The sequence below is a fragment of the Xenopus laevis genome, chromosome 4L, assembly GCF_017654675.1.
Source record: "Xenopus laevis strain J_2021 chromosome 4L, Xenopus_laevis_v10.1, whole genome shotgun sequence".
Taxonomy (NCBI): domain Eukaryota; kingdom Metazoa; phylum Chordata; class Amphibia; order Anura; family Pipidae; genus Xenopus; species Xenopus laevis.
Window position 1 is genome coordinate 80,350,168 of NC_054377.1, and position 16,104 is coordinate 80,366,271.

The 16,104-nt window shown below is 37.6% G+C and overlaps 1 protein-coding gene across 5 annotated transcripts in view; it reads right to left on the bottom strand.

The window, feature by feature from the left end:
* patj.L (PATJ, crumbs cell polarity complex component L homeolog) overlaps window positions 1–16,104 on the bottom strand; it is a 132,950-nt gene that overhangs the window by 27,533 nt on the left and 89,313 nt on the right. For all 5 annotated transcript variants that reach the window (XM_041590399.1, XM_041590401.1, XM_041590400.1 and 2 more), the window contains 2 exons: window positions 10,822–11,018; window positions 7,893–7,984 (listed from right to left, as the gene is read on the bottom strand). In XM_041590399.1, coding sequence (XP_041446333.1) covers window positions 7,893–7,984; window positions 10,822–11,018 — 289 coding nt within the window. The remainder of the gene's footprint in view (window positions 1–7,892; window positions 7,985–10,821; window positions 11,019–16,104) is intronic.

Below are 16,104 nucleotides of genomic sequence, written 5' to 3' on the forward strand. Positions count from 1 at the left end.
TGTTGTTTTTGAGGTTTCTGAGATCCTTAGTACAGGCCTCAATGAATACCTCAACCTTTGGACATAATGAACCTGGAGGTGTAAATGTACTTTTGGGTTTGAACGTGGTAAATGGGCCTTTGATATACTCTATATCACTGTCATTTTCTTCTAGTAATTGTCGTAAATCTTCCAGGGCTCTGCGTTCTTCACTGGACAAATCTGATTGTTTAGAGGTTTTGGCGAAGTGCTTAAATAGTAGAAGTTTTCTCCCAAATAAGTGAAGATCTTTTATCCAGCTGAAAATTTTAAATGTATTTGTGGGTGAAAAGGACAACCCTTTTTGAAGTGCTTGTTGTTGATATTTATCTAGTGCAAAGGAAGACAAGTTGAAAATTTGTAATGCATCAGTCTGTGCTATTTCTTCACACGGTAACCCCACCTTTGTCTGTCTCTTAGGCTTGATTTGTGTACAGGTCCCTGATGGGGTATCTCTAAAAAAGGTATAGGATTGGAAGAGTTGTTACGTCTGGGGTTTCTGTCTCTTGATTTATTTCTATTGTGTTGCTCCACCCGTGTATCCGAGCCTGAGGCCCCACTTAGCTCACTATCAGATATGTCTGTATCTAGCTCAGACCCACTCGTAATGGTGTATTTTTTATAGTCCTTAGAGTTTTTATTGGAATAGTTAGGGTCCTCATATACTTTCCCTAAAGCGTAATCTGTCTTGTCTCTACAAAATTTTTTCCATTTTCTGGATTTAAGTTCAGATGCTAGCTTGTCAATATTGGTTTGAAGATCTTCCTCTAATTTTTTGAAAGTATCATCCTCCTTAAACCCTTTGACAACTTTGAGATAGTTGTCCACTTCAGTGTTGGTTTTTTCCAACATGACCACTTCTGTGTCCCTAATCAGACTCATTAGTTCTAAGGAGCATTTGGTCAGGATATCATGCCATTTGTCATTAAATTCGGTGCAGCTGAGATGACCAGCTGGGCTGAGTTTAATTCTCAGACCTCTCGGGATGATAGACTGTGCCACATATTTCTCAATAGAGGTAATTTCCCACCATAGTTTCGTTTGCTTGATCATTGCACGTTTCAAAGGCTTAAATGCATCACCTACAGCTGGGTTTTCGTTAATGGTAATTTGACTGGCTGGATCATTATTGAATAGACGATCTGCGTCTTCCCTCCATTTATTAAAATTAGAGGGATTAGAAAGGAAGCCTGCCATGGTATTTATATTTGGTAATAACAATGTTAAAGGATGGCTCTAGAAAGAGAATGAAACTCCAGAATATGAATCAAAGAGAATGAGCCAAATCAGTCAGAGGGTACTACATACACCCGCAGGTTTGAAAAATAATTACAACTTCACAAAAAATACATTGAGAGGCTTGAGGTAATTAGAGCCTTTAAATATAGGGCACTAAGCCTCAAGCCCCCATGCAAACCAGTTCAGGTGTTTGTAGTCAAATAACAGCAAAATTATGGACACTTAAAACGTAACCTTTAATAAATATAGTTAAAATTACAAAACCAAAAAAGTATATATACAGGGCTGTGCCCTCAGTAACACAACACCACTACAAAGCGTGTAGACCCACTGCCTCTAAATAGTACAGGCAGTGCAGGACATTCGCCTTAAAAAACAAAGATTAAAAGGTACATCAGGTGGTATGCGGTGGAGAGACAAAATGCCAGTTAGTAAGGCGATCCACATGGGTTTGAAGCAGCCTAGTAGCTAAGATTTTACCCTCCCTTTGATTTTCCCATCCCCCAGAAGACAATTCTGCCTATCTACGTTGGGAACGGTTGGGAGCTTCTCCCCCACCGTCCACCTATGCTGCCCGACGCGTTTCGCCGTGAAAACGGCTTCTTCAGGGGCATAGGTGCTGGACTGGTGTCAGTGGCCGGTTTAAATACCTCTCCGGTGAATTTTCGGCGTTCGCGCATCGTATTGACGTCACTTCCGGTCGCGACGCGAACCGGAAGTGGTCATCCGCGTCTGCCCATAGTACCATCATGTTTGAACTGCGCATGCGTTAGCCAGATTTTGCCAGTACTTGGATGAGACGGGCAGAATTTGAATGTCTGCCATAGGCTATTGACGCCTATCGTGTTAGATGCGCATGTGCATAAGAGATTTTGACAGTTTCAGTGCTGTCAATGTCTTTGGCTTAATTAGAGTTATATACTGGTATAATAGCCTGCCTAAATTACTCGGAGAGTGTGTAGAAATGTACTTATTACGTATATTTTGGGTTATAAATTCAGACAACTGGATCAAAATAGAAATGACAGGTCGAATTAACCTGTTGTTTGATAGAATTACCAAAAAATGTAAAGAATAATAATATTATACCATGAGAATAAGTTAATTATATCAGAGGAAGGGTAAGAAAGTAAATCCTTCATTAAGTCCCAAGGGGGCCCTGCTTTTCATAGTGTAGATCCATTCGGCTTCCTTACGTAGTAGTTTTTTATCAAGATCACCTACTCGTGTAGTATGAGCAATTTTTTCAATGCCCATAAAGTGCATGACCTTAATGTCACCTGCGTGAATTTCATTTATGTGGTTGGCTACTGATGTGTTCCTTTTATTTCTAACATCTCCAACGTGTTCCATAACTCTCCGTTTAAGTTGTCTCGTCGTTTTACCTATGTAGTCCATGCCACATTCGCATCGCATTATATAAATGACTCCTTCAGTGTCACAATTTATGAAATCTTTGATATGATGCTCCCAATTATCAGTTTTTCTAAACAGTGAATAAGTTTTTTTAATAAATGGACACGCAACACATCTGCCGCATTTATGGCAGCCTTTAGTTCTATTGGTCAGCCAGGTGCTTGATGCTGGGGGTACATAGTGACTATGAGTGAGACCATCGCGAAGATTACTGCTTCGTCTAAAAGTTATCAGTGGTCGGTCTCCTATTGCTTGATTCAATGTGGTATCCTGTTGAAGTATGTGCCAATGTTTATTCACTATATGTCTTATTTTATTGTGCTCCTTACTGTAGTCTCCAATGAGTCTAACGCATCCAGAACTATGATTATTTTTTAATCGGGTAATTTGCCTTTGATTTATTAATAAAGAGTTGCGGTCTGATTCAAGCGCTCTTTTATATGCCTTTTTAAGGGCATAATGGCTATACCCTCGTTCCCAACGTAGATAGGCAGAATTGTCTTCTGGGGGATGGGAAAATCAAAGGGAGGGTAAAATCTTAGCTACTAGGCTGCTTCAAACCCATGTGGATCGCCTTACTAACTGGCATTTTGTCTCTCCACCGCATACCACCTGATGCACCTTTTAATCTTTGTTTTTTAAGGCGAATGTCCTGCACTGCCTGTACTATTTAGAGGCAGTGGGTCTACACGCTTTGTAGTGGTGTTGTGTTACTGAGGGCACAGCCCTGTATATATACTTTTTTGGTTTTGTAATTTTAACTATATTTATTAAAGGTTACGTTTTAAGTGTCCATAATTTTGCTGTTATTTGACTACAAACACCTGAACTGGTTTGCATGGGGGCTTGAGGCTTAGTGCCCTATATTTAAAGGCTCTAATTACCTCAAGCCTCTCAATGTATTTTTTGTGCTAAACAGAATAATAAACAAAACTACTTTTTTCACTTGTTAAAAAGGTGTTGTCTGCTGTAGCATAAACAACTTTGGGTGGGCAGAATCCACTCTTTTTTTAAAAAAAAAAAAATATATATATGATGCTATATGCCAGTCTTGACAGTGCATTTATGATGTTAGCTTCCCTTAAAAATGCAACAATTTATTGAGGACTAGTTTATTGCATGCACAGACTATTAATGCAATGCTTTTGGTAACATCATGAACTGCCTTCAGCGTGTGGTTGCACTCTGGGGCTTACAGATATGTATTACCGATTGAAATGTCTTTGTACTTTAGGCCCAGTAATATAAGCTTGATGTAGGCAATATGTGGGGGTCAGACCTTATATTATATCTGCATTATATTATATATGATATACATTTATAATATAGGGAGTGGATTGCTAAGTAACACAAGGCATATGTTAAACAACCGTACAAACAAGTACAATTATATGGTAAACAGATAATTTGCATTGCCAGGGGTTGCATGCTATTTGCTTATTGGTAAACAATAGGGATATAGAACAGTTGGTGTTGTAAAACATCAAAGCAAGGAACACTTCTGTTCTTGTCCTGTAAGGACTGGTTCGAATCAAGTGTAGATAAAAGGATCATTGTTTTCAGTACTAGTTAGAGGGGACAGTAGGATTGAAGGGAAAGAAATGAAGCCTCTGTTTTACTCAATTTCATTCTATTGTAATCTATGCTGGACCTTGTTCATTGAACAAAGCATTAGGGGACGGATTCATTAAAGGGGATGTAAAGGCAAAAAAATAAAATTCCACTTTTACTTTAATGTAAAATAAATCTCCAATATACTTTACTTAAAAAATGTGTACCGTTTTTATAAGAAACCTGACTGTATGCAGTGAAATCCCCCCTTCATTTTACTTGCTGTGACAGCTGCAGATAGGATGGTCCCTAACTGCTCTGCAGGGAAAAGGATCATACTTTCAAACGCCAGGGGGAGCCCCCAACCTTACTTCCCAGAACTCAAGCAGCTTTTTTTTTTCCCTGTAAAGCAGCCATGGACTGTATAGAGATTTGTATACCCAGTGCAGTCTGCATATGCCAATTATTAACAAGTCTTGCTGTATCGGCTTCTATGGCAGATATTATTTGACTTGTGCTGTTTTGATAACGATCCCTAAGCTTAACCTCCCAACTGAAGCCCAGACCACACTGAGCATGGGCAAGGTCTCGGTCTTGCAAAGATGTTTAACAAAGTTACAAGATGACAGCCACCTGTGGCCTACTTTGAAAACATAAATTATTTGTTTAATTAGGCTTCTGGTGCAGTAAGTTCATGTTTATGTTTAGTATACAAAATACAGCATTTTTAGCATTATTCTATTTTAGAATTATTCTACTTTAGTTCCCCTTTAAGGCTATGTATATAAATATGTTTTTCCACCGCGGTTCAGGCCACGGGTTTTAAAAAAGCTGGCCACTGTGTAAATACGCTAGCGGAAGTGCCATAGCCTAAACTTGAAACCGCTAAGCGTATATACGCAGTGGTTGGCTTTTTTAAAAACCACAGCACAAACCACAGCGGAAATGCTGCTGTGTCCATAGCCTTAGGGTCGAATTGAAAACTCGAATTCTATTTTTTTTATGGTCAAAACTGTCAAATTCGACTAGGGAATTATTGAAACTCGATTTAAGTTTTTTAAAAAATTCTAAATTATATTTTTGAGATTTATCATAATCTGGCCCTCTAAGAATTACTGTATAAATTAATGGGAGAGGTGCAGTGACCAATTTGGAGTTATTTGTAGCCTTCCTGACAGTCGAGTTTTTTTCGGAGAAAAAAATCTAATCGTTATTTGGTTGAATTCTATTCAAATTCAATTCGAGTTTTCGAGTCGGTAACATTAGTTCGCGTTTTACATATTACATTTTTAACAAATAATTGTATATTCGATTTTGAGTAAAATCAAATTCATGTGAGCATAAAAAAAACTCACATGAATTCGAAATTCGACCCTTAATAAATTTGCCTCCCGATGTTCTTAATTTAATACAAAATACAGGTATGGGATCTGTTATTCAGAATGCTTTGGACCTTGGGCTGTCTGCATAACGGATTTTTCGGTAACATGGATCTTCATACCTTAAGTCTACTAGAAAATCATGTAAATATTAAATAAACCCAATTGGCTGGTTGTGCTTCCACTAAGGATTAATTATATCTTAGTTGGGATCAAGTACAAGCTACTGTTTTATTATTACAGAGAAAAAGGAAATTATTTTTTTAAAAATTTGGATTAATTTATTATAATGGAGCTTATGGGAGATGGCCTTTCCGTAATTCGGAAACTTTCTAGATAACAGGTTTCCGCATAACGGATCCCATACCTGTACTACGAGCCTGTAAATTGTTCTCATACCCCTAGACACACAAGTGAGTTGGCACTTGTATTAGCGGTTGTATTATACTGCTCAAATTGGTAAGCAGTAACAGCCTATTCGACATCTGACACAGTTATCTTTAAGATAAATAGCTGGTTCAAGGTGTAATGCATGCTACTATTAGACAGCTCCCTCTTTGTTTCATATATTTAAGAAAATCTATAAATATTTATATTTCTAGTTGAGCACTTCCTACATGTTATCTAGGCTGGGATTTACTTAGAGCCCCCAAACTGTGTATACTCCTGTTATACTCCTAGTCCAGTATTCAGGAATGCTGCTGGAAACTTACTGTACCTGAATCCCTTATAAAAAAAAAACAGCTCCTGCTCATAAATCTTACCATGTCAAGCAACTGGAAAATTATCTGCTAAGCAGAGTAATATATTAGTCAGTTTTCTTTGTTTAAGCCTCTTTATCAGGCTAGAATATTTAAGACATGGATGTCAATTAAGGTCCTTATGGTGCTTTCATTTTGCCATTGTACAGTATTTAGTATTGGTAAGGCTAAAGCAACTGGACTTGCTGAGCAATTTTGAAGACGTTTTCAAGATACTCAGCAAGTACAGTTATTTACACTAACTACTATTAAATAAAAAGACCTTTATAAATGAAAACCTTTATAGACACAACATTAGAAAATATATTGAGGAAATGCTTAAAACACTGTTGTATGCTTATGAGAAAGATTTTTGGCAAGAAGATAAACATTCAATCTGATGCAGTGTTATTTGAACTGCACCATCCACTATCAGTTAATTTACTCCAGTGCAGAGGCTATAATTCAGAACTCATAAATACAGTATGACAACTAGACTTCTACTTTCTTAATATAGATTTATTGCAAGAGAATCCCAGATACATAGCTTATACAGGAACTCACACTATAAGAAAGACTCTTACTTTTTGTTGAAAGTCATTCCTGGTACAAGAAAATAGTACAGTACAAACCTTTTCCATGAAAGACCAATTGTTTTTTTTTTTGACAACTGACAATAATGGATTTATCATTTCACTTTCTTAGAATAAGAATGCAATACTTTAAGGGCAATTAGAAACCCATTTAAAGATGGCTTTTATGGGAGAAGCTGCATTGCTGCTTCACATAGCTAGCAACCATGAACCATTTAAGACAGACCCACGCCACTGTAACTGTTTTGATGCATGACACCCTTTTTAAAATTCTACAGGTAGTGTATGCTGAGTCAGCCACCTCAGTTTCAGGGTACTTGATGTGGTTCTGCATATATAAATATGATGGTAAAAGTCTTTTTTTTTAAATTTACCTTCAAAGCCAAAAAAGGTGTTTACAAAGTCACTTACTTACAGATTAGTATACCACCTAATACCCAAAGCTATTTAGGTCTCTCTATAATCCTTTTAAGTGCCAAGCTCTAAGACTGGATATTTAAGTTAGAGCAGTAGTCCAACAGTCGGTCTGCATTAAGCATTTGCAATTTTTTGTTGGGGAGAAATATGGTTTTAAGGGAATGTTTTAAAAAATTACTTTTGGTGTGCTACCACTATTAATGTGGACATGGTTTTAGAAGATTTTGTAGTAGCATAGGTGTGGCTTAAAGTGGGGTGGTCAACACTGGCTTCTATTATTGGCCCTCCATCAGGAAAGGCCAGAAAAATTCTGGCCTTCTGTACCACAGCATTTGAACAGTACTGGGCTAGGGTAATGTGTTGATGGTTTTGCTTAGCGAATGTATATGAAAGATATCCTGATGGAAAGTTTAAGGTTATTTGTTTAAGTATAAACAAATAACCAATATTCACAGGAAAACAAAATATTTGATGAGTAAATTATAATTATATTAATAAAACCAACATTGTTGGGTTGAATATGGTTTTGAAAAACTAACCTTATAAACACCAACTTGAGTGTTGAAGGGGCTCCTTTTATAATTGCAGACGCATTCTGGTGGCTTTTTCCGAAAATGATCTGATTGTTGATCTACAAAAACAAGTACACATTAGGTACCCATGTTCAGGAGATATATATATATATATATATACTGGATCAAATATGTTTATGCATAAATGACCACAGAGATCCACACTCCACTTTAGTGAATCATATCATTTTTATTTGCATGAATCTAGTGTCCAACGTTTCAAAAAAAAAAAAAAGGCCGAAGCGTTGGACACTAGGTTCATGCAAATAAAAATGATATGCTTCACTAAAGTGGAGTGCGGATCTATGTGAGATATATATATATATATATATATATATATATATATATATATATATATATATATATATATATATATATATATATATATATATATATATATATATATATATATATATATATATATACACACACATACATACACACACACACTTTTTTAAAATAGATATACTATATTTTTAAAACAAATATATAGACCTTTTGGACATTTTTAACCTTTAGGTTAAAATGCCTGCTTGACAGCATGTTACATTACAAATATACCACTGACACAAACGTAATACACTTCTCAAAAGTCTTGGAAGATTTAACAGAATAACAGAGCAAGAAAGAGAAATAAATAATGAAGAAGGGGTATGAGATGTGAAAAGAAGGGGCAACATAAAAATAAATAAAATAAATAAATGAAAATGCAAGAAACAGGTAATGGTGGAGCAAGAGCAGATTACTAAAAAAAGGTATTAAAAAAAGAGACAAAAGCTACATTTTATGATAATTTTTATTGCGTTTCATGTCCCTCACCTGTTCACCCTTCCATTTTGTCAAAAACTTCTGTAGACAAGTCTCAACATACAAAACATGTCCATAAATGCATTTTATTTTTCATGATCCATAGAGTCAAATCCAATGTATCCAAAGTTAAACTATTCTGAACATACAATATACAGTGGTGTGAAAAACTATTTGCCCCCTTCCTGATTTCTTATTCTTTTGCATGTTTGTCACACAAAATGTTTCTGATCATCAAACACATTTAACTATTAGTCAAAGATAACACAAGTAAACACAAAATGCAGTTTTTAAATGAGGGTTTTTATTATTTAAGGAGAAAAGAAATCCAAACCTGTGTGAAAAAGTAATTGCCCCCTGAACCTAATAACTGGTTGGGCCACCCTTAGCAGCAATAACTGCAATCAAGCGTTTCCGATAACTTGCAACGAGTCTTTTACAGCGCTCTGGAGGAATTTTGGCCAACTCATGTTTGCAGAATTGTTGTAATTCAGCTTTATTTGAGGGTTTTCTAGCATGAACCGCCTTTTTAAGGTCATGCCACAACATCTCAATAGGATTCAGGTCAGGACTTTGACTAGGCCACTCCAAAGTCTTCATTTTGTTTTTCTTCAGCCATTCAGAGGTGGATTTGCTGGTGTGTTTTGGGTCATTGTCCTGCTGCAGCACCCAAGATCGCTTCATCTTGAGTTGACGAACAGATGGCCGGACATTCTCCTTCAGGATTTTTTGATAGACAGTAGAATTCATGGTTCCATCTATCACAGCAAGTCTTCCAGGTCCTGAAGCAGCAAAACAACCCCAGACCATCACACTACCACCACCATATTTTACTGTTGGTATGATGTTTTTTTTCTGAAATGCTGTGTTACTTTTACGCCAGATGTAACGGGACGCGCACCTTCCAAAAAGTTCAACTTTTGTCTCGTCGGTCCACAAGGTATTTTTCCCAAAAGTCTTGGCAATCATTGAGATGTTTTTTAGCAAAATTGAGACGAGCATTAATGTTCTTTTTGCTTAAAAGTGGTTTGCGCCTTGGAAATCTGCCATGCAGGCCGTTTTTGCCCAGTCTCTTTCTTATGGTGGAGTCGTGAACACTGACCTTAATTGAGGCAAGTGAGGCCTGCAGTTCTTTAGATGTTGTCCTGGGGTCTTTTGTGGCCTCTCGGATGAGTTGTCTCTGCGCTCTTGGGGTAATTTTGGTCGGCCGGCCACTCCTGGGAAGGTTCGCCACTGTTCCATGTTTTTGCCATTTGTGGATAATGGCTCTCACTGTGGTTCGCTGGAGTCCCAAAGCTTTAGAAATGGCTTTATAACCTTTGAAATTGAACTCAGGTGTGATAAACCACAGTTAAGTTATTTTTTAACAAGGGGGGCAATCACTTTTTCACACAGGCCCATGTAGATTTGGAGTTTTTTTTCTCCCTTAATAACGTAAACCTTCATTTAAAAACTGCATTTTGTGTTCAATTATGTTATCTTTGACTAATAGTTAACGGTTTTTGATGAGCAGAAACATTTAAGTGTGACAAACATGCAAAAGAATAAGAAATCAGGAAGGGGGCAAATAGTTTTTCACACCACTGTATGTTCATAAATGTATTTTATTTTTCATGATCCATATAGTCAAATACAATTTAAGCAGGAGGGGTACACTCCCATACAGTAGATTACATAGTCCCCTGGCTTTGGGGAAGTTTACCCTGAAGTTTTGGAGTAATGCTACATACTAAAATATTCACATTGCTGCTATAGTCATCCTAAAACTGAAATAAAGTGGTCTGCATATCAAGGGCTGCCCAATTTGCAAAGCAGACAAATGAAGCAACCACCAAACAATTTTTTTAAATCCTGAACTAAGAAACAAAGCTATTCTCAATAATTTAAAATATCTAAAATGGGTAAAAACTTTAAAATAGAAAGGCATGCACGTGTTCGTATATATTAAGTTTTTACTTAACACCATAAAAAGTAGCCTAAATTAAAACACTGCAATTCAATTGTTTAAATATCAATCTATGCCTGAGGTAACATTATAGCTGCACAATGATCAAATGGGTTCAGCTTTATTATAAGGGGAAAAAAGTACCTCCAAGAGTTCATCACCAACATGAACTCTCCCATCTCGTCCTGCAGGTCCATCTGGGTTTATTGCTACAACAAATATGCTCAAGCGAGAACGGTCTTTGTTACCAGCCAGGCTGAGTCCAAGTCCATTTTTATCCTTTTCAAGTTCAATAATATGCAAATCTCCAGGGAGGTCAGCATATCTTTGTCTTATTTTATCTAATAAAAAAAAAAAAAAAAAGATAAAAACAGTTGTTGCCTGTTAGTATGTAGCATGTCCTTAACAAAATCCAGTACATTGCCACCAGGGAATTTCACTTTAACAAGGAGTCATCAGAATATATATAAAAACAAAATATACTACTTTTTGAATGAAAGCCCATAGGTAACTGAAGGAAGATAAGCTAAGGAGGAAAAGAGAAGGAAAGAAAAGTAGGATAAGACAAAGGGTTGGAGAAGTGGCAGAAAGGAAATATGAGAGAGTCTATTGTAGGAAGGGAGTATAGAAAATATAAAAATGATGACTAATAAATACAAAAAAGGGGGGTCAAAAGCATGAACCCATGAAATGTTATCTATGTCTGTAAATTGAAAAATAGTTCAGAATGTCAGTTGTGTGTTCACAAGGCTCTGGGGAAGTGTTGTAAGAGTAGATTCCCATTAGACATCAGGATCCAACCTGATTTGATGTTCTGGAGAGTTTTGCACTCTGTTAGTGTTAAGTGTGTAAGATTCATAGACTCCATAGAATTCATGAATTTGGCCGAGCAGCCCCTTGCTAAGTATTATTGTTCAACTACCAGAAGCACTTGCTCCCCATATTAGATCCAGAATGTAGGAGGATAGCGGTCGCTCCACTTTATACTTTTTGGCATGAAAGAGTAGAAATATAATTAAAGGTCAGTTTTAATTTTATAAAGTGTTGTATTAGATGGAATTCAATAAGAGGACTATATGGTGGCATTCCACAGCTAGAATCATTTTTTATGAGAGATTTCCATGCAAAAACAAAGTTCCGCCCCAATGTGAAAAAAGTCCACATTAGGGTTCATGAATTTATTACAGATATCAGGAAAAGCTGTTTAATTCTGTCATACATGACTAGTGTAGATACATAGTAGGCACAGTGTAGATACCTGAACTATATTCGTTTACGTAGTATGCCCTTGATTTCAAGATTTTATTTATTAGTATAATTAAGCACAACACTCATGACTATTGCAACAAAGTAACCTTTATTACTATTGCACATGTATTACTACTGTAAAATATATTTTGGACTACCTTTATAGCATCAGTTTAATACCTGGAACAAGTGTAATAACAATATTTAATGGTCCCGCAATCTGTACCACTAGCATTACAGTTGAGTACTGGTTGTCATACTTATTCGGTTCGTGCCTCCTTGGAGGTTCAATGTTTGATCAAGGCCCTACAGTAAGATGAAGTTAAAGATACTGGAAATATCCAAGTTGAAGTCATTTAGCCATAGTTCAAAGAAGGAGATTAAATAAGTGTTCACCCCGGAAACCTGTCCCTGTTTGGTCTTCAGCCTGGCCCCACCAAAGTTATAAGCCCCCCTTGTGGGGGAAGTGGGCAGCCGTAAAGTTTGGGAACTGCTGCAGTAGACCTGCAAATTAATCTGAAATACTGCATTGGCCACCTCTATGGAGATACAAATTTGCCGTAGTAGTTACAGTTGTGCGTGAAGTTTGTGAACCCTTTTGAATTTTCAATATTTCTACATAATATGACCTTAGAGGAGAATGAAAGGCAAATATAACACACTACACCTCTGAATAGTCCTACTATGGTAGTGTTTTATCGCTATATTTTTAGCTCACCAATGCGTACATTCAAGTAGTGATTCTTATGTCCGATTTACAGCCGGTTTTGCTTATCGCCGCTGCCATCCTGTGTAAGGTATGCCCGCTTACGTTTCCTCACTGTCCGATAGTGCGCATGCCCCATTAATAATTATGTGCATGTAAATATAGCAGAGACCGCACCAAGGTAGAACGGAGGAAAGGTTCATAATTCAAGCATGCGCAGAGACGAGAAATATCTCCTAATGTGATTCAAGGCTGCCGCGGGCAGCCTCCAGGAAACACAATCAGATTTCTGTGAGGTAGATGGAGTCCTGTTCTTGATTTCTGCGTAGAGCGTCATCCCTCTCAAATGACACCAGGAACACAGGAATTCATATAGGCTGTGAGTGCTTGCAAACTATGTCTTTTAAAGAGAAAAATTAGTTTTAACCTTTTGTCCTTTAAACCCAGTGCTGGAATTGGGGTGGGATGCACAGGGATGCCATCCCTTCACTTCTTTATTTCTGTGAAATAGCATCCCCTCAGTGGGGATACAAGAGTTTTGAATACCGGTACTTTCTTTTGCTCCTCTCCACTTCTACATGCAAATAAAATGCAGAGGTAAAATATAATATAATTAAATATATAGATCAGGGCTGTCCCAACTGGCAGCTCCCCTTGTGTGGCCCTCCACATGAAAGTCTGCCTGCTGTGTCTGCTTACCTTGTGTAAACTTTAATAGGCATCACTACAGAGATTAACTGACCCTGCCATTGTTTAAACCTCAAATTGCCCTGTATTTTTTACACATGTAGCCCCCCCTGTCTTGTTCACACCTGTGACACTTCAATTGTTTAAATCCTAATGCCCTATACTGTTCACACCTGATACCCAGACTGAAACTGTCCACACTGTTCACACCTTATTTAAAATGCTAATGGGGCACCAGCACTGTGTCACTTTATGTAGTACATTTTAGAGTGGTCCTGATGGGTCTCCCTGTCTCCTGCTTTGTTCTGCCATATGTTCCCTGTGTGTGCCATATTCTGTTTTCCCTATGCTCCCTCTATGTGCCATAATCTGCCCTATTCTCCTTGGGTGTGCGAAATACTCTTCCAGTGTGTGCCCTACTCTGCCTTCCCTATGCTCCCTGTGTTTCCCTATGTTCCCTGTGCTATTAATGTGGACATGGTTTTGTGGTAACATGGGTGTGGTTTAAACTGGGTGTTGTTTAAACCGGGTGTGGTCTAAAACAGGCAGTGGCTAACACTGGCTTCATTATCAGCAACCCGCCATGTAGACCAGAAAAATTCTGGCCCTCGGTAGCACAGAAGTTGGACAGCACTGATATAGAGGCTAAAAAGAGAAAAAAATGCAGGGACAGAGAAGTAGAAAAGATAAAAACATGTTAAACAGATAAAGAAGGTGGACACATCAGAGAGAAGAAGAAAACAGGGGAAACAAAAAGATTAAACTGCAGCAGATTAAGGAATAGTGAGAGAATGATAAATATATGAAATAATCTTGGGTAATATAGAATATGATGGGGTTGTGCTACGTTATGACACAAAATGTCAAAAGAAAGTTTTGATGTTTGAGACTTTTTATAACAATGGGTGTGGCTTATGGGTGTGGCTTATGGGTGTGGGAGGGGCTTGTTTAAGCAAGCTGTGCTACGCTCACCACACAGAGCATGCCTCCACTTTTTCAGCGACTCCAATTCTAGCACTGCTTAAAGGAGAAGGAAAGGTTAAAACTAAGTAAGCCTTCTCAGAAAGGTCCATCTAAATATACCAGTAAACCCCCAAAGTAGTGCTGCTCTGAGTCCCCTGTCAAAAGAAACACCACATTTCTTTCCTTCTATTGTGTACACATGGACTTCTGTATCAGACTTCCTGCCTTCAGCTTAAACCTCATTGCCCTGGGCAAGAGCATGCTCAGTTTGCTCCTCCCCCCCCTTCTCTACTGTAATCTGAGCCCAGAGCAGGGAGAGACTCAGGCAGGAAGTGATGTCACACCATGTTAATACTGCAGCTCCTATCCTAAACAAACAGAGTTTCTAGAGCTTTTTACTCAGGTATAGTAAAGCATTCTACAGAATAAATATAGCCTTCTAGTTTGCACTATTGCAGCTAATCTATTGGCAATAAAATGCCTCTGTAGCTTTCCTTCTCCTTTAAACCTGATCTTTTTTATGCAAGTTTAAAAACTACATAAGAACTAATAAACCAAATGAATAAAACAAAATACATTTATTGAGATAAATATTACAAAGCGGCATATTTGTGTGTGGAAAAATATGTGAACCTTTGCTTTCAGTAACTGGTGTGCCCCCACTGAGCAGCAATAACGGCAACAAAACATTTTGGGTTACTGTTGATTAACTTTACATAGACTTTGAGGAATTTTAACCCATTCCTCCATACAGAACAGCTTCAACTCAGAAATGTTGATGACCTTTCTAGATAATGAAGGTCAGGACTTGGCCAAAACATTAACCATTCTGATTTTACCGGACATCAATTTCCCCTTCGAATGAACTGAGAATTCTAGAGTTTCACATACTTTTGCCTCACACATATATGTAACTTTGGGCCATTTTCCTTAATAAAAAATGAAGAAATTAAAGTAGCACAGATATTAATGATATTTCCAGCATAAATGCATTTTTTGCGATACATTACAATACCAGTCTTATGGACATAGACATGAGCTTGCAGCATCCATTACCCACCACTTGGAAATCTGGCTAAAGGTGTCCAGGGGTTTTAGGTATAATTATTACCTGTATTATTTCTGCACACTTGTGGATATGGAATATGCACTGATTCCATTACCACTAAATGTGGCAAAGGTCAAAGTGCAACTGCTAACAAAGAAAATTGAACCCGGAAAGCACAGTGCTTTTAAAAGCATCATTGTGCGTTAATTTACAGGATAGTCTTATACAACATGTTTCGGCATATCTGCCTTCCTCAGGTGCATGTTTTGGAAGATATGCCAAAACATGTAGTGGAAGACTATCCTATAAATAAACACACAATGATTCTTTTAAAAGCACGGTGCTCTCTGGGTTCAATTTCTTTATTTGGAATCTGCTGCAGCATACACAGGGTTGCTACCTGTTGAGAGGCACCATACAGTTAAGACATCATATGAAGACAAGCTTCCTTTTGTGCAACTGCTAACACTGAATAATTTCCATTGTAGGGAAGCAACATGGGTTGCCCGACATCTGCAGCTAGAAGTCAAAAAGACAACTGTGATTGGTTCAATCAAAGTTAACAATTTCTTGGAAGAAAAGTTTGCTTCTATACATTAATCCAAGGTTTCTTAACTTTGGGTCCCCAGACAATGCAATGCTTCACTTCCCAGCAGTCTCCCACATATAATCAAGGTTATGGCATGTTGTAAGTTATAGGTCCTGCAACATCTGAGTACCCAAGGCTAAGAAACAGGATATTAAGCTTGTGTATATAAAAATCATCTTGAGTTCC